Source organism: Homarus americanus, unplaced genomic scaffold (genome assembly GCF_018991925.1).
Source record: "Homarus americanus isolate GMGI-L3 unplaced genomic scaffold, GMGI_Hamer_2.0 scaffold46973, whole genome shotgun sequence".
NCBI classification, from domain to species: domain Eukaryota; kingdom Metazoa; phylum Arthropoda; class Malacostraca; order Decapoda; family Nephropidae; genus Homarus; species Homarus americanus.
In genome coordinates this window covers 1,222,895-1,243,377 of record NW_024735516.1, presented here as the reverse complement: position 1 = coordinate 1,243,377, position 20,483 = coordinate 1,222,895, and the positions used below count along the sequence as shown (strand labels likewise).

The 20,483-nt window shown below is 40.0% G+C and overlaps 1 protein-coding gene across 1 annotated transcript; it reads left to right on the top strand.

The window, feature by feature from the left end:
- Window positions 1–816: 816 nt before the first annotated feature.
- LOC121871264 (NADH dehydrogenase [ubiquinone] flavoprotein 2, mitochondrial-like) lies at window positions 817–7,699 on the top strand. The gene is made up of 7 exons (XM_042373482.1): window positions 817–950; window positions 1,993–2,052; window positions 3,333–3,395; window positions 4,858–5,048; window positions 5,590–5,797; window positions 6,710–6,862; window positions 7,537–7,699. Exons 1-7 carry the CDS (start codon window positions 912–914, stop codon window positions 7,552–7,554), a joined length of 732 nt encoding a protein of 243 aa, XP_042229416.1. The 5' UTR covers window positions 817–911; the 3' UTR covers window positions 7,555–7,699.
- Window positions 7,700–20,483: the final 12,784 nt, after the last annotated feature.

Here is a 20,483-nt window from a genome sequence, read left to right as displayed (position 1 = left end):
CGGCTCGTTAGCCGCTTGGGCGATCGGTCACGTCTCTGTTACGCACTGTTGGCAAGTACTGGGCATGCACCGGCTCCTGATCAATTAGTGAAGAGGATAAAAGAAAAAGAAAAGTAACAGAGATGTGACTGATCGCCCAAGCTGCTAACGAGCCGATCCGTCGGTGGAAAGGATAAAAAAAAAGTAAAAAGTGATATTGTGGGGTATGGGATGTTTCGGTTCACACTCAGGATGGGATGGAGAAAGGAAACTCACAATATGCTCTCTGTATACATGTTGTATTGGATGTACAATGCAGCGTGGTCACAAGCGTGATGTAGAGAGAGCTGGTTGGTGAGGATGCTCAGAGGAGGACCAGCTTGTGGGTCGCCATGCTCGCCGGAGGGAGCGAGGACCGCCAGGCAGGCGGAGGAGGAGGAGGTGTTGCTGGCTGGTTGGTGTAGGTAGAAAAGAGAGAGGTAGGTCACCACGAGGTCAGGTCATAAATAGCGGAGCTAGGCGTGGCTTAGTAGTTGATCTCCGTCATGTAAGCCGGCGCTGGTTGACCTAGACCACGAGGCATACACTGGGGAATTCGCGGGATCGGCTACTCAGCGACAAACAGCGTTTGTGGGGGAGGAATCCACTACAATATCCACTGACCTTATAAAAAATGACAGGTTTTCTCCGGGTACTCAAGTTTCCTCCTGTACTAACAATAGACAACGAAGGTCGTAAAAAATAGATTGACAGCACGAATGGCTACTAAATTGATGTCAAAAAAATATAAATAAAAGAGTTCCCCCTTAAAATCAATTTTCTTAGGTAAATGTTCAGTGTGTGTGGCCTGCAGATGGCAGCAGTGGTGGCCGAGGCTAGCTCAGCTGATCAGTGTTGGTGTTACAGCTGACTGGAGGTTTACCTGTGTGAAAATGTTATCCTCTCTGGCTAGGGCCCTCACCTCCACCTCGGTATGTTACAGTTAAGAATCATCAAAATAAACTAATGGAGCATACAGAAATATTTAGAATGGATGAGATATGGTGGGCTAAACACTTGGAGTATTGGAGCAGCACCGGTGTTTTTATTATTATTACAATGTATATTTATTTCGCTGTACCAAAAGAAAGCCAGATGTGTTTAATCAGTTTTACTGTAATTTGTTTTTTTACCTTGCTATCTGCAGTCATTTTCGGTCCTTTCGGATGGATCACATTAGAAATAACTGGTTTTAATACTCTGTGTTAGCCCAGTGAGTATATGTTACAATATACGTGTACAGTATATGTGTGAATTTTTACCCCAATGAAATTAAATGAAATCAATCAAGCACCGCAATTCTTGTCCATGTCCGCCCGGGCACCCTAATACAGGTGTGGGCAAGTGGTGACCTATTTTTCCTCTTCTATTTCATATTCTTGGTTGTAAGATTAATAGTGTTACATCTGTGTGTCTTTAAATCTTTTGTTTCTTGTGTGGATTTTAGTCTTACACAGTTAAAACAAACTTATCAGTAAATATTCTGCTAAAATATCATAAAATGGAATAGTAGAGCTAAACATTTTTTTTGTGTGAATATTAAGAATATGGTCGGCACTTCATTCCCCGACATAATTTGATGGGATATATTTGGATACCCTGGTGTTTTAATTCACACAATGAAATTTTCAAAAAAAAAATTGTCTTTCAGGGAGGCTGTAGGGTTAAGCCATTATGGCTGTTCACATAAATCAATTTCACATACGTGAAACTAATGTTAATTTATTTAATTGGGTTTGGTTTTGGTGGCTGATTACACATGCTTTCATTATTGTTTTAACCTGCTGCCTCCCTGAAGAAGGAAGTTAAAAGGTTTTTTTTCTAGACCAATGGATTTACACTGTTTAAATTAAAACATACCCAATAAAGACATCTTTTAAAAATTACAAGGAAAGATAGTGACAATACAGTAGTCTCCTTTAACCAACACAGTATAGTACCAACTTCAACTTATTTTATACTAATGTCACACAGGTGCGGAGTGTTCGTAATGTGCATAGAAGTGCTGCTGCCTGTAGTGATAGCCTCTTTGTGGTAAGTACAACAGTAATATCTTGCAAAGGAGGCCCTTAGATTTGCTTCTTTAATTACATACAGTAGTCTGGTGGTGATAGCATTGTACATGCCACTTTCTATTTTCGCTACTGTATTTGCTGTGAGCTTAAAGTTTAACTTATATACTGTACTGTAAACTTTTTTTTTTTACCTTTAACTTCTTGCTTAAAATTATTAAAGGAGTACAATTTGTGAAGGACTACCATTATATACCAAGATCAATGACTTCATTCCCTTATTTCATTCTTTCGTCTGTAAATTTTTTTTAATGCTATGGTGCTTTCCTCCCACAGAAAATCCCCAGAAACCTGCCTGGTTTTGGTCCCCTTGCTTCATACACCAAAGCATCATCCACTTACAGCACATTTGTCCCTCAGAATCACATTCTCTCATCATTCACACAGACCACTGCTTCCTGAATGTACATCACCTTCACTTTTAGTGTATCCTTCACTCCATCCTTCTTGGTCTTCCTTTCTCCCTTTTATCATCATCCTCTAAATTATATATGCCTTTTATCAATATTTTGTTTTCTATACTCTTAGTGTGTTTGTAACACCTGGGCAAACCATGATTAGCTTTCTGCCTCACACATCTTTTACATCTCTCCTTTTCTAGGATGTCTTTGCTAGGCAGCTCCTTCAATCCCTTCTCCTTCATCCCTATTATGTGCTGGGCTGTAGTTAGGCTACAAAAATAGAAGGCAAAGAATTGTAGAGTATGTAAAAACATGCACCATCTCTTACATATTAATCAATCAAATACCGTACTTGTCAATTTCAGAGGAGCCAGTGGCCTCCTCTGTCTCATAGCTAGCTATGGCACTGATGTGCCCATCTTGTATCATTCTGTTCTTTATATTTCTCGCCTTGTTACTCTTTTTTAAACTAATTACAATACTTTTACAACATTCTCAGTTTTGAATGTCTCACCTTGAACCTTCCATTGTCTAATAATCTCATTTCTACCAAATAATAGTTAAACAGTTCCTCTTAGTACATTAACATCATTCAATGCTTCTGTTCACCAACACAGTGTAACAATCCTCTTTCTTCTCCATTATTCCACCCCCATATAATGTATGTATATAATTATACAGTACAAGTACTGGATATAGGGTTAAGGTATGGAAAATATATATACCCCCCATAAATATAATTACAGTATAGAGGATTTTGTTGAGAATTATTTATTTTTTTATACTGTATACCCAGCATATATTTTTTTTAAAGAATTACCGCTATCACTCTCTCCTACAGCACCGAGACTCTGCAGACAACAATGTTGATACACCATTTGAGTTTACTGCAGAAAATTTGAAGGTACAGTAAGTGAATAATGAAGAAAATGGTCAGGAATGGGATCAGAGGTTTGAGTGAAACTGCACTAGTACTGTATATGTAGCTATCTGTTATTGCCAAAACAACTAGGAGCCTTAGAGTGCAGCTAATTCAAGAGTTATTTTAACAAAAATTGCCTGCAAAGGTTTATTAAATATAATAAATAAAAAAACCCACTAAGATAAGTAATGAGTTCTGAAGATCAAAATGGAGGAGGACAGTGTTAAGGAGTCACAAGTTTAAGAATTTGAATAATCATTAGATTTGGGTAAAATACAGTACTGTACACACTACAAACTTATACGTCAGAACTCTTAAAAAGATTCTGTATCCTATACTGTACTGCCATCAGGAAGCTGCAGTGCTAGTAAATTATGAACTTACTGCATGGATTATGGTTATAAACAGAGTTAAGCAATGCTATGTATTATCTCCAACATTTTATGATATCCTTTCAGAATTACATGAGAGAAGTTGTAAGAAGCATTTAAGGAATAAGTTAATGGTAAAGTAATAAAAATTATTTCGTATGCAAATGAAAATTCTCTTATTACACATAATAAAGAGGCATTACAAAAACTGGCTAACAGTTTAGCCATATACAGTAGGTTGTTTCCATATAAGAAATAAATCCTAAAATAGGGAAAATGGTGGGTAACAGGAAACTGAAAACAGGTGGAACATTTTAAGTACTGTATTTGGGAAGTACAGTACTGTAACTTAAGTTGTGAACAAAAATGAGTTAGGTAAAAACACCAATTAGTAATCTTAAAGATCTATTAAACAGGGACATGAAGATAATGGCTGCTAAATTGAAGTACAGTACTGTACTGCACTGTAAATGGTCAGTACTAATGTATGAGTCAAAAGTGTGGACACCCTCAGCAGACACCAGGTGGCTTGAGGCCTTCACAATGTGGTGCATCAGAAGGTCGAGAATGAGTTAGTGTATTATTAGAGAACCAAGTGAAGTATATATGTACTGTCATAAGATCAGCTAAAGCAACATAAAAAACATTTGAAATCTATAAAATAAAAAAGCAGTACCTTAGAGATATAATTAAGGATACTGTAGTTAGAATGGGTTGATGTTGGTTATTATTTACACCATATGTTGGTAGCAACACTGTACTGTACAGTATTATTTTGGTGTAGTTATATACTGTATACTATACATTATGTTGGTACAGTACAGTAGTTAAGTACAGTGACACATGTATGTAAGTACAGTACTAAGTACTGAACTCAGTTATGTACAATATTAGGTTGGTGGTTATGTACTGTAAAGTACAGTACAGTACAGTATTGTTAGATTTTCAGTAGTCTATTGTATAACTGGGAACAGGTAATACTACCTCAATTGCCTTTCAGCTGTTGATCTGTATGTAAAGTTTTATAATGTATATTTGTTTATTTATAGTCATCAACTTAACTTGTATTTCAGCGAGCTCAGGCAATCATATCGATCTACCCAGATGGTCATAAAAAAGCTGCTGTTATTCCCTTGTTGGACCTGGCACAACGTCAGGTTGGGAACTGGCTCCCAATAACAGCTATGCATGAAGTGGCCAAATTATTAGACATGCCAAGGATGAGAGTATATGAAGTTGCAACTTTCTACACCATGTTTATGAGGTAAGGTTATTATTATATCATGTAAAATGGTAATGATTAAAGAAGTGATTTGAGTGATTACTAAAAATGGATTACCTCACTTGATTTTCAGGATAAAATGGGAAATACTGTACAGTGCTGTATTAGAAATGCTTGTTTTGACTGGACCCCCATGAGGAGGGTGTTGGTGGCAGAATGGCATTGCATGTTATCTCTCACCACCATTGTCTTGTTATTTCTCACATCCCAACAAATACATTAACTGTTAGCTGAATTCTAAGAAACAGTATTTTATCACGACTGTCTGTATGTTTCAGATCAAGTACTATACAGAACTGTATTTTGTGTTTTCACTTAGTTATGAAGAAGGTTTTTTGTACTTTTAATTAAGTACATTTAACCTAATATCAGTAATTCAACTTAATTTTTTAGTACCTTTTCCAACTTAACAGGAAAGACACCGACATTACCTTTTTCCCCAAAGGATTGTTTTCATTGGTGATTGTTGTCAATCAACATTATACCTGGTGGCTGCATGCTAATTAAATGAACATTGTTTCAGAAATCCTGTAGGCAAATACCACATCCAAGTATGCACAACCACCCCTTGCTGGCTGCGAGGCTCAGATGATATTATGGTCACCATCCATGAGAAGCTTGGTCTTAAGCCAGGAGAGACAACAAAAGATGGCCTCTTTACACTTTCTGAGGTTGAGTGCCTCGGAGCATGTGTCAACGCACCCATGATGCAGATCAATGATGACTACTATGTAAGTTAAGCATGAATTGATAGTTTTTGTTAGTGGGTGTTATATTACTGCTGGTTCTCATTGTGAAATGCCTTCGAATGCTGAATATAAAATTTCATCACACAATCCCTTCCCAAGTAGATATTATTCTACTGAAAGCATTTAATTTTTGTGGGTATGCCTTTAAATTCATAGTCCTCTCTGAACTTTTCCTGGTAATTGAATTTTTAATCGTTATTGAAATTATATTGGTGTACAATAGTACAGTAATTATTGTATACTGTACATTGGTAGGGAAAAAAGATAAATTCTGATACTCCGAATCCTCTGCTGCAATGGTACACTCTCTGCCTCCTGCACACTATCATGTCTTAATACCCCATTACAACCACTTGTACATAAAAATTAATAATTAAAAATAAAATTGCTTTTCTGCTCAAAAGATTGATAAAATATGGTACTGTACAGTATACAGCATATGTCTTGCCCATCAAGTACAGTAATGGGTTGATAAAGAGTTAAATTTCTGGCACCCAAATCAATTTATGAACATTCTTTGTTTTTTGTTTTGTCTTTTTGCTGTTATTCATAAATTGTCATCACTGGAAGTAATTAGTCTTCAGGTAATGCAAGTACACACTTGATAACTGTGGCTCTTCTTTAACTGCTGTCAAGCTCTTGAAACATCTTGCCTAATTCTCATTACAATGTACTGTTTGCTTCACCTTATAATAAAATATAAAAAAATTGGTGTGGAATTGTCACAACTGCTATGGTTAGGAAAACAAGGGTGAGGCTTATTTCCTGATGGAGTTAGAAAACATAGTTGATATGGATTGGAATGGTGTACACTAAGCTACCTGACAAAGACATATCTAAACCTGTCAGGAGCTTTACATGATCTCTCCACATTATATAACTTTATTATTATAGGAAGACCTAGCAGTAGCTGACACAAAGGAAATACTCGACACCTTGACTGCTGGGAAGAAGCCTAAAGCTGGGCCTCGAAATGGTCGCTTTGCTGCTGAACCTGCTGGAGGTCTCACATCTCTCACTGGTCCCCCTCCAGGCCCAGGATTCATGGTAAGCTCTCTTATTGTAATTATCCTTCCCATTATGAAAGTATTGCATAAGGGGATGGTACATTTTCCAGCCTATGTTCAAAAAGTGGAATTCTAAGATGCCTTTCCTTAAAAGGTTGTTCCTAGTCAAATAGAGCAACATTGTTGAGCACTTATTGGTGGACTCTTCAAATGTGATACGTATTATTGAAGAGTATTGGTTTAATTTGGTAAATTAATTCACCACAGTAGCATAGCTACGCATTCTAATGCAGTGAGGGGGGCCGCAAAGACCTAAATTTTATATTTTCTAACAAATGAGCATGAAAAAACATTGTTTATCAATCATCTACTCATCAAGCATAATAATATACATATAGGCAATACACAATCTATTAAGTGTGAGAAACACACGTGATAATAAGGATAGGGAGAGGCATTTATTAAGAAAGTTGGGGGTTTACACATTCATGGAGATTATAAACGTTGTGCATTACATGCTGCAGCCATAATCATAATGAACTCTGCAACAGATGTGACCATATTTGTTTAAAGTTAAAACACCAATATAAAATATTTCCTCGTGGTCATTTCTTTCCTTGAATATACTGTATTTAATAATAACAAATATTTTTACATATAATATACAGTAGTGATACTCATGTAAAAGAAAATTATGGTGAATTGTTTTCTCAGGTTCGAGATGACTTGTGAAGTTCACAACAGAGTTATGAACGTTGACATCATCAATTGGATTCTCCACTGGTTTGTAATATTGTCTATATGATTTTATGAACTAATTGATGGAAAAAAAGTGTGAGTCTTATGTAAATAGTTTCATAAAGTTGTAATCAACCATTGTACTGTATTATTAAACCTACTCTTATGTTATTAATTGTAGTACAGCATTCTCTTAAAATTCGCTTGGGTTTGGGTCTCAAAATGTTTGCAAATTGCCAAAGCCGCGAATATAATTTGCTGACGGGGAAGGGGGGGGGGATTCCTTCGTGTGCAAAGAAATGTATCTCCCCTTTGTGTTTGCCCTTAGGACAATTATTTCTTTTACCTGTACTGTATATGTGTGTGTGTGTGTGTAGCCATACACACACACACACCCACTAATAAATAATAATGGGAAAATCCTCTCGCAAATAATCAGAATCAAGACAAAAAAAGTATCGAAATATAGAAAAAATGCGAGAGTCTACCCTTAAGTCAACTCCATGCTTTGTTATTAAAGTTGGGTTGGTTAGGTTGCCATGCAAAAAAAATTTTCTCGTAAAAATTACTGTATCTAGAATGAATGTCATCTGAGCGCCAGCTGGATTGATACATAGATCAAACTTACAAAATTTCTTTCTTAGCCATGTAGCCAGTCCAACATGAAGGATGTCGGTAATTGTGATGTAATACTATACTTTTTTTCACAATACTGTATGTGTATAATATGGTGTGTGCATGTAAACGAGTAAAAATAAATGAAGAAAGTTATGTATATCTACTCGAAAATATGCGTTGAAAAACGACCTTAACACCTCACAGCCATAGTTTTTTTAAAATAATATATACAGTACCAGGAAATGTGAGGAATAAATAAAAATAATACCAATAAATAAGTTACAACAAAAAATACTATTGCCAAATCAGTAAATAAAAGCCAAATGAAAGTTTAACACAGTCACCATTTGCATACACTACCTGCTGCACCATACTAACGAAGATCAGCTGGGACTTCAATTCCCTAGCAACGCTCCCCATCAGCTACACTCTGCACTCTCCTCCCGTTACGTGTTTGCCCTTAGGACAATTATTTCTTTTACCTTTTCTCACAATACATATGTATTTAGGATGGTGTGTGCATGTAAATGAGTAAAAATAAATGAAGAAAGTTACGTATATCTACCCGAAAATACGAGTAGAAAAAAACCATAACACTTCACAGCTTGGCCCAGTAGCCTGGTGGTTCCTTGATGAGCTAACCTTGGTACAATGCTATGATTAATCACTATTAAACACTATTCTATCAGTAAACATAAATAATAACAGTACAGTACGTATACCCAGTGAAATATGGCCGGAGTTTGAGGAGAGTTACAAGTACAAACGACGCGCTAACTAGCAGTCACTCTCTCCCGTTGCCATGCATATGTATGGGAGAAATACATGACCTTCTTTTCTCTATTCACTTGTTCGGGCACCTTCCCGCAGCTAGATGAAGGTGATTGAGGGCGTTTGGGAGCCATCAAAAGCACAAGGAGCACAGTTGTTAAGAGAGCAGAGTAGCAAATGTGCGAAACAGACAAGTGTTTAACCCAGACTGTCACTGAGGTGGAGTGAGAGCACATGGCTCAGTCACCTGGGACAAGAGAAAAACCTTGCGGGATGCCATAAAACTCGCAGGCTCCCTGTCCTGGCTGTGAAATTGCCACCAACTTTAAAACTACCCGTAGACATTCTTGGGCACATCCAAGGTGTCATCTGCAAATAATCGAAGGCTGCGGATTGTAAGGGCGTGCTGTATTTGTACTGCATTACATGCAGGCCTCGAGAGAGACATCTTGGGGCCCCTGAGGCCTCAGTTATTCATTCCTCCTTTCTCCAGGGCCACCCGCCACTGTTACACATGCAGTATACCCTTGCTATTCATGAGTTTGCGATTCGCAATTTCGACGATTCGTGGTAAGCAAATGGTGGCTAGCTTGCAAGCCTTTTCCTATAGCACAATGACTCACCCCACACAGCATCTCGTGTTGTAATCTCAAAACTTTAGTGTTTCTGTGTGAAATGGCCCCTACGAGACTGCTTAGTGGAGTGAAATGTAAAAGGCAGAAGTCAGTGATGACCATGACAAAGAAAGTTTAAAAGGGGATGAGTGCTGCTGCAGCTGGTCAGTTGTTTAGTATAGGTATACAGTAGTGCACTTAGGTAGTATAAGGTGCTATTCGGGATTTTGCTATTTCGTGCCATTTCTTAGAACCTATCCATCGCGAATGGCAAGGGTTTACTGTACATGTCTAACTTCGTGAATGAGAAACAGATAATATAACAAAATTCATCCTCATTTAAACTCCCATAAACACATTTTTTGGTGTGATTGTTATATTTCAATACAGATTGTTTATGTATCTTTAAAACAAAATTTTTGGCATAGCCTAAAGGCTGCACTCAACTACCTGCTGGCCTGGTGGGCTCTCATGTTTAGGTACCATTTACACCCCTTTCCTGTACCTTGATTACATTGGAATAAGTGAAAAGTCAGGTTGCTTGATTTTATGGAATGGGCTGAAGAGGGAGGGAAGGACTGGGGTGTGGGGAAACAAGGTTGAAAGGAAGGAGTAGAGGAATCATTGTGGACATACCATTGGCAGTTGATTGATGATGTGCCATATACAGAATGGATCTGTTGTATGTCAAAAGTGTCACACTGAGGGTACTCTTGAAATTCAGATGATGAGGTAGGGCAAGGGTGGGTGGAGGAAGGAAAGGGGATTTGAGGAAAAGATTGGGTTGGGGTGTGGAGAGTTAACTGTAATTTAATGGTAATCCTTTCCAGTTACCAGAATAATAAAAGAGCTGTCTACTGTTTCAAAATATGGTACAACATTCCTGGATGAGCCTATGAAGTGAATTGGTCAGAAAAGACCCATAACTAATAACTACTTTGGCCTAGATAACGAACCACATGTAAAATGTATGTAAAATTTTACTAAATTCCCAAGGAAAATAAGAACAAATGAAAAATTATGTGTTAAAAACCAGCCATGTATAGATACCGGTATGTCCCTTCAATCATTATGGATGATACAGACTAACCTGCACAATCTGAACATCAAGTAGAACTACTGTAGTAGTTTTATCTACCTAATACCTAACCTGGAACAGATGCAGACTGCTTTTGATAAGTATAAATTCCTCAATAAAGCTCAAAATCAATTATTGTATATATATATATATATATATATATATATATATATATATATATATATATATATATATATATATATATATATATATATATATATATATATATATATATATATATATATATATATATATATAAGCAAGCCACAGAATATAAATAAAATTGTGTTTTACATATTTCATATTCAAATAGGTACTGTATATGACAAGACTAGACAATTCACACTGCAAAACAATATTATACCCTGAGGGTTTCTCCTAAGGGTGGTACTTTACCTGGACAATGGGCCTTGGAGTAAGTTTCATTGGGGGTTGAGAAACATATGTATGCAGAACCAGGGTGGGACTGGACCACCCCCCCCCCCTTTTATAAAGAAAAATACTTTTAATTTGCTTATGAAACCAATTTCCAGTTCTACAATAATTATGAGAAATACTGTAATGCAAAAATGCAATGATGTAAACAATGACTAAAAAAAGAAACACTAATGCACTGTACTGTTGTACACTAAAACAGCTGTAGTCATTTATCAAAGCTGCTAGTGGCCCATGACATGAAATTCCTAGGGTTAGCATATATCCTCGAACTCAGTGAATTGGGAGGGAAGGTGTGGTGATGTGTAAAGTTAAAAGGGGAGTTCGAACCGTGCTGTGATGACCTGGGTAAGCCAGCCACTCATTGACCAGTAGCTGCCTAACTCGGCAGTAATAGTGACGAAAATGTCTGAAGGAACATCTTCATCAGTGGTCCGTTGTGGAGTCAACTAACCCTTGAAAAGAGGTACATGTCACCAACACTTGTTTTATGGCCATTTTCCACATTTGTGTGGGTTAACTGATGGCACAGTACAATATCTTGCACCATCTCTTGTCAGGTTCTTATCGGGGGGGCTATTTCTTACAACCTCTTCCCATGTCAATCTTGGCCTACCCCTGGGGGCTCTACCTTCCACATTCAAACAGTTCAAACTCATGCATTTCTTGACTCCACTGCTCTTTCATTTTCTCTTCCTGACCCGTATCATCTCAGACTAACTCTATGCAATACCTAGCCAGTTGTATACTCTGTGCTTAGCAACTCTCTCTGGTCTGAACAGGGTTTTCTATCTCTCAACGTCATGTTACACTGTAGGGTTTCGTGATATTATGTGGTCTAGCACTCAGGATGGGATTGATGGAAACTCTAAGGTGGTGGTTTTCTTATATAAAATATATTATATGAAAGACAGTCTGGTGCTGGAGATGCCATGTGGTGAGAGGCTTGCTCAAGAGACACGTTCAGTGAGTAGCGTGCTTTAGGAGTTATCTGTGCAGGAGCTTCGTTAGAGATGTTGCATGTTCAGGAACGTAGGGTAGAATGAATCTCAATGGAGAGACTGCGAGCTGATATACACAGCAGCCGTAGCAGCTGGTGACCCCCCCCCCCCTGAGCAGTTGGCTGGTTGCAAGAATACTGTCGCATTGGAATGCTGATGTAGTTGCAGGGGAGAGATCCACTACAACACATCCATTTCACCATTCTTATTTCAACTCACGCAAGCCCACCTTCGTCATCATCTTCATCTGCCCATGATTCACTGCCATACAGCATCATGTTTCTGATGCTGGTTGCACGCAACTTTCTTTTTACGTGAAGAGAAGGTTCTCTCACTGTCGTTAAAGGCAATACCTACCTAAAGTCAGACAGCTGAGGGACGACTATTAATTCACCGAAGGCACAGAGGTCACGACCTTCATGCTGTGGCCAAAGTTAATTATTGTTTTCTTTACCCCTAATTGGATTTGGATTTTATGAATTAAAACGTTTGGTAATGTCTGAGAACAGCACTGCCTGCAGAAAAAGTTGTTCGATATATGGTAACAATGAAAGCATCTTTGGTCAATTTATAGTATCACACCGGGCTTTATTTTTATATTATTTTTTCCAGTGTATTTTGATGAGTTTCGAACGAATTTTATATTCATTTCCACAGGAAATTACATGTTTTTGTTTTAGATAATCCTCCCCCCCCCACCCAACAATCATAACGGAAAAAGTTGGATTTCTTTTTTTAGAATGAAAAAATTATATTACCAACCAACCAAGAAAACAACATAACCTAACCTAACCCAACCCGTTGTTCATGCCCCAGACGTTTAAAGAGCGAAGACGGAGGCTGGAGAGATGGTGAGCAGGGGATCAGACCAACCCCGCCATTAAGTAAACAAACCATGGCAACACTTGTGACTGAGCGAAAGTAATAATCTTTAATAATTAATATCTCGGCTATCTTTAATTTCCGGTGGAAATATCATATAATAAAAATGCCTTAGAATTGTGTAAACATTACGAAATATATGGTTTTAATGCGGAAATAAAGACCGGTGTGATACTATAAATTCGCCGCAACGTTGTTCAAGTGTCATGGCGTAATTTGACATTTTTATGGACATGGAGTACACTCGAACCCCGCGGGTCGGTTGTAAACAAACATGACACGCGGCGACTCTGCAGATTTTTCGGGGGGGGGGGGGAAGTATTTTCAGCAAATAATTAATTTCTTCACGTACGCTTTAAAGCACGTAGAGGCATCATTTCAAAGGCATATTATCAGTTTTTCACCGTGTACTTTCCTTCATGCCCTGCCCACACAGGTGATTTATGATTGTAGATAGAAAAAACAAAACATATATATATACGAAAATACTTATAATTAAAATAAAAAGTTGTCGTCTCTTTTAAAATACAGTGCGACTGAAGTATGCAGACTACAAAGATATCTTGCGTCTACCTAACCTAGCCTTACCTAATCTAACCTAACCTGACATAACCTAAGCTAATTCAACCTAAATATCTTATAGACCGCACGCTCTCGTAGCATCTAAAATACTTATTATATTGTGGAAAAATGAAGGAAATCGAACAACTCCTGGTAGCAGTGCTGTTCTCAGAAATTACCAAACGTTTTATTGAAATCTCTGACGAAACAAACCTTTAATAAGTACGAAGAAACAGGTTGAAAATGTCCAGTATACGTCGGTGTGTAATAAAAGGTGACGGTGGTCTTCGCGGACACTGCAACAACTGTAAGTAAACCTCTGAGACAGTATGCCTCAAGATCCACGGCCGTCACACTTACACTTACTAATACAGTCGAGTGCGCCGGGTCGTGGGTGGACCCCACAGCCGTGCTTGACACTCTCAGCAGTACAATTTAAAAAATAAGAGAAATAAGATGGGACATGTAGCAAGAGTCGTGGTAACAAGGATAAGATACTATTTTTAATCCTTTATTGGTAGTGCCCACAGCAGAGGGAGGGGGGGGGGCATTTTTAAAGCATTTTGAAGCAAGTTGGGTTAATTTCCTGATGATTTATATGACAAACCTGTAACCAATAATAACCAACAACCATCTCGAAATGTCTGCTGACGCTCATTTTATGCAGTCTCAGACTGTAAACACCACCACTACCCGTCTACCTTAGAGGCCAGAGAAAAGTCAACCTCTCAATAATGCAGTTATTCATTACGCTAACACACGTACGACTCCTCTATGTCGCTACCGTCCGTGAAAACGTGTACCGAACGCGTACACTTCACCGTTCTCACGAATCGCCGAGTCGTGGGGGACGCGTTTTTAAAGCGTATACCAAACCTGACTTCATTAGTATTTATGACCTCTTTCTTTACTTAATGCAATTAATACTGATAACGTTCCAATCTTCAGAAATGCAAGTTAACATCAGAGTATCAATAGGATATATAGTATAACATGAGCAGGATACTGTTGTTCTGTCGAAAATATAAGGCTGGAACTTTTAAGTGTTTAGTAATTTGGTTATTATTCATAGTGGACAAATGATAGTGTGGTACAGTGAAGGAAACACGACTAAGAGATATAGCTTTACTCCTGGCGAAACTCCATCTCTTTTTTAAGTCGTGTTTCCCTCACTGCCTCACTACCGCCATTTTGGTAATTATTCGTTTTAGGACCCTCCACGACTCTATGGTCAATATTATGTTTTTATTGTATATATCGATGTTAAATGAATTTCGCATTCAATTCTTGCTCAAATTCATGGGAACCTTTAGCAACCCAACCCGAATTGTGTGGTAAAACGCGCCAAAAAAATAGATGAGGCTTCTCCTCCTTGAGTTAGAAGGAGAAATCACGTTTAAATCATCACTAACAATCTGAGAAATCACCTGGAAACGACCAAGAGAACCAACTGCAGACAATCTGATTCAGGAAAGGGAAGTCCACCTCGACAGCGATACACCTGGCATGTGAGAACATAACCTGAGCCATAGCGAGTGGTAACCAATGTAACCTAACACTTCGGGACGCAGGGAAGGAGTTTGACAAAGTTTAGCACGGCGGCTTAAAATATAAGATCTCCAACTCGGACTACCCGTCAACATCGAAAACCTGCTTTGCAACTTTCTTGACGGCAGAAACGCTAGACTAAGAGTGGGACCACATGAGCGGAGTCCCTCAGGGCAGCGTCCTCTCTCCCACCCTCTATACAGTATATCATCTCCACAAGTGACACTTCACCTCCTACTAGAATAGGAGACGAAGATGTTATGTATGCAGACGACATTACTTAAATAACAACACATCGAGAAAAGTCACGAGCACTACAGGTCGACAACACCAGATGGAAAATAGAAAAGGTACATAACTACGAAAAAAAATGGAAAATCGAAACCAGTCTCCCCAAATTCACAGTGATAACCTTATGCCAAAGGCAAACCCATCCATTAGTAATCAATAATGCCCAGATAGAATACAAAAGCAGAGGCACCCTTCTGGGCCTGAAAATACCCACGACAGGTTACTCCCATTAAATTCACACCAGGAAGGAAAAGGAAAAAAGAGAGCTGTAAAAACTATACTGGTTTAACGCGCCTCCTGAGAAAATAAAACTCCGCCTAGTTACATCACTTATCATACCAATATTAACTTACCCAGCAGTACCTCTGCACACTAGGAGCGCCACTCAATTATTAAAACTACAGGTAGTCCAGAACGAAGGCCTGAAATTCGTCACAGGTGAGAGATACCCCTTCACCAGAACTAGCAGCTACACACCCTGTTCAGCAGTCTGGCAAAAAATAGAACAACCAGAGCAAAAACTCCTACAAGGACTACCACCAGACAACGACAACAGCTAAAGATGGTTCTCAAATAGTTACCAAACCTCATGAAGTCCATTACCACTCCCGATCTTTACGGCCAGGCAATAGATAACCTCCCTAGACCAGCATCCGCCAGTAGGGTCGGCAGAATATGATATATGGCTCTCAAAACACCCATATAAAGGAGAGGGTAGGCTGTCTAGTGCCTGTGCTGACAGAGAGACCAGCGAACCAGAATCCAGCTCTAAGAAAATCACCCACAATAACTAACCCCCGACACAACCCTAACACACTATTAGCTTAGTTACCCCCCCCCCCTCCCACTTCCAATCTTCTTTCACCCCTTCTTTCTGTACAAAAAATATCTTTTTTTTTAACCCGGAAACATGTTCATATTGGAGTTTGTCAGGGAGTTACACCGGATGGCTCCTGTTTCAAGGTGTTTGTCATGTCCACTGAAATTCCAGATTGCTGTACAGTATATCGAATGACCTTTTACATGAATCACCCGTAAATTCATTTTTGACAGTATGTGCAGTACAGAGAAAATTTGACAATATAGGCTGTATCCCCTGCAGACTTTTGGACAACACTTACTCTATCCAATAGTACTTTACGAAAATTATCGGATGTGTCATATTACAGATTTGTAGAAAGGCGTATTTTAGACTGGAGGGCGGGGGGGGGGGGCTTCTGTCGTACTTAAATACGAAACTTACTGCCCATCGACAACCATTACTGTACAGTACTTATAGATTTAGACATCCTGCTGGACTGTGCTAGGAGCCGACGGTGAGTGGTATCAGGAAAAATTACTTTGGTTTTGGTGAGAGTTGAACTGAATAGATAGACAGATAGGAAAATACCCAATATAACTGTCATACAAGCTTACATTGCTTCAGCATGTGCATAAGCAGTACAGATATACAATTTACAGACAGTATAGAATATACATAAACAGTACACGTATTCAATGTACAGTGAGAGAATGAAGTATCTTCCCAGCTTTGCCCAAAGTATAATGAAACCTGACTACTCAACACAGTGAATGGTGTCACTGGTGACCTCTTTCCAAGGTTCCACAGGCCTACCAACTGTTTGGGCTCCACACATACGTGTCGAATGGCTCAACCGTTCTGCCATGTATTCGTCAAAACCCCAAGAAGTTATTTCATTCTCTCACTGTACATAAGCAGTGCATATACGTATGCGGTATACATACAAAGTATAACGATTGCTTTTATGCAAGCAATGTAAAATACTAGACACTGTAAGTATACAAATAATATTGCACTGTGTCTCGTACGCCGCCATGTCTCATCAGGTTATAATTGTACAACTATTAATTACGAGACAACAACAGTACAGAGACAAGCACACAGTTCAGGTGTACAGCAGATCTCGTAAATATGGGCACAGAATTCATACGTACAGAGACTAGTACACACACAGGATAAAAAACAGGAACACAAACAAGTGCGCATGTACAGTAAATATAGGCACATACTGTATGTAGGTACAAGTTCAGACTCAACTCACACCCTGAGGGTTTCAGGATGGATGGACCTTCAAAATATCCATATATGAGTATAATATTTCCTAACACTACAGATCCTAAAGAGTTAATGATAAGTGACTGAAATCTAAGAGGTTCATCCTGGGAAAATGCAGGCTTGGACGTCACCAGAAGCTTGGGAGAGAGAGGATGGGATGCCTGGTGGGAGGGAGAAGAGAGGATGGAAGGGGGGAGGAAGGAGGATGGGAGGGGAGGAGAGGATGGAAGGGTGGTAGGAGAGAGGATGGGAGAGAGAGGAAGTAGAGATGATAAGAGGGAAGGAGGGAGACAGGTGAAGGTGGGCGGGATGTGGGAGGCAGGAACAGGCAGGCAAGAGGATGGAAGGGAAGAGGGGAGGAATGAATGCAGGAGAGGATAGGAGAGATGGAAGGAGGGGGAAGGGCGGGAGGAAAGGAGGAATGCAGGAAAGAGGATGGGAGGGAAGGAGGCAGATTGGAGAGGGTGGGAGGGATGGAGGGACAGGCAGCCAGGAGAGGATGGAAGGGATGGAGGGAGGTAGGGATGCAGGAGAGAGGATGGGAGGGAAGGAGGAAAGGAGGGAGGTACACGTGGAGGTCGTGAGTATTGATCTGGGCCATAGAGGGGCGGGCCAGGTCCTGCTTCGGTCCACAGATCGAAAGACTCCTCCCTAGGGGCGACTCTCTGGTCCAGTTACGCAAACGGTAGATGGATGGCAGGCCGTCGTACAGGCATCGGACCGTCAGAATAGACAGTGGACCGTCTGATAGAAAATATACGGATATGTAGAGTGCCATATGGATGGCGGACCATCTTCACTGGACTGGCAGAGTGGGCAGTCTCGTTGGGTCGCCATAGACGCCGTGAACCATCATATAATATATATATATATATATATATATATATATATATATATATATATATATATATATATATATATATATATATATATACTAATGCTGTATATATATCCCGTATGGAAATATTCCATTCATCGATTAAAGAGGAATTGGTCAGGAACTGACTGGCTGGAGAGAGAGAGAGAAGGTGGGAAGAGTGTCAGGGTGAATGAGGGAAGGATAGAAGGAGTGGAGGGGCCCGGAGTGGTGAGTGAGTGAGAGTGGAAGGAGGGGCTGGGTAGGCAAGGAAGGATGGAGGGAGGCGGGGTGACAGGGGAAGACTGTGACGCAGTGTTCAGCTTGGCTCCTCACGCAACAGGTAGACTGATCCTCCCACCACTTGTTACCTGGAGGAGAACCTCCTCTCCTTGTCTCTTAACTGGGGACGACCTCCTCCCCTCACCTCTTACCTGGAGGGACGACCTCCTCCCCTCACCTCTTACCTGGAGGGACGACCTCCTCCCCTAACCTGTGACAGTCTCAAACACGGACACACAGACATACGTAAATACACACAAAAGAACACAGTCAAAAGTACATACATAAAAGATATGTGCACATAAAGACGTAAAAATACACACACACACACACACACACTAACTCTTGCTCTCAGCACATCCCAGGTAATCCTAGAGTCCTGCCCTCAGCACATCCCAAGTGGTCCTAGACTCCTGCTCTCAACACATCTCAAGTGATCCTAGACTCCTGCCCTCAACACATCCCAAGTGATCCTAGACTCCTGCCCTCAACACATCCCAAGTGATCCTAGACTCCTGCCCTCAGCACATCCCAAGTGATCCTAGACTCCTGCCCTCAACACATCCCAAGTGATCCTAGACTCCTGCCCTCAGCACATCCCAAGTGATCCTAGACTCCTGCCCTCAGCACATCCCAAATGATCCTAGACTCCTGCCCTCAGCACATCCCAAGTGATCCTAGACTCCTGCCTCAACACATCCCAAGCACCACCCTGCCCTCAGCACATGTTCCTGGGTGGTCCCAGACCTGCCCCAACATCCCAAAGCATCCTAGACCTCTGCTCCCCAGCATCCCAAGTGATCCTAGACTCCTGCCCTCAACACATCCCAAGTGATCCTAGACTCCTGCCCTCAGCACATCCCAAGTGGTCCCAGACTCCTGCCCTCAACACATCCCAAGTGATCCTAGACTCCTGCCCTCAGCACATCCCAAGTGATCCTAGACTCCTGCCCTCAGCACATCCCAAATGATCCTAGACTCCTGCCCTCAGCACATCCCAGCCTAGAGACGGAGTATGGCGTCGCCCCGGCTACGCCCGTGATCAATATATGAGATGCCGAGCCTAATTTATTCTAGGCTACCTGGACTAATTACCCCATCCTTCCTTCTTAACCCCCTGAGTACGATGTCAACCCCTGGAGTACGATGATTTCGCCCCCTGAGTACGATAATCTAGTCCCTTGAGTACGATAACAACCCTTCCAGTACAATCATATAACCCCTTGAGTACGATGCTTGAAACTGGTGATTTTCATAATAAAATTTGGATCCAAAACAAAGAATATTTCAGTTGTGTATATTTTACTTTCTTCTATTTTCTTTCTTGATTTATTATGTGTTATTAGTTCCTTCTTCGTTTATGTCTCTCTCTCTCTCTCTCTCTCTCTCTCTTTCTCTTGGCATGATTGTATCCCTAATGGTGATGTTCTATTCTTGTTATTACTCCATCTTTTATCTTTTTGTGCCTCTTCTTCTTCTACTTCTTCTTCTTCTTCTTCTTCTTCTCTTAACGTTACTCTTTCTCTGTCTCTTCTCGGTTCTATGCCTCGTCCTCTTCTCGTTAGTTTTACTTTAATTTTATTATCTTCACGTTTTATGTATTCCTTTCTTTGTGATCTCTCTATGGTCACACTATTGCCTAATTGAAAAAAAAAATGCCAGGTCAGGACAGGTCAGGTCAGGTCAGACTATATCAGTAGTCCTGGCCAGGTTAATAGTAACTAAAGTCAACTCAATGCAACGTCCCTAAAGGAATTTACCTGAGTGGACATTGTTTGTATACCTGCATTGTCTATGTAAACACACACTCTAAAAAGTATCTTTACGGAGAGGTTCAATGTATTTCAGAATGAACACTGTGACTCCTATTGTCTCGGTAGGGTTGTCAAAATCCTTCGTCCGTTGTGTC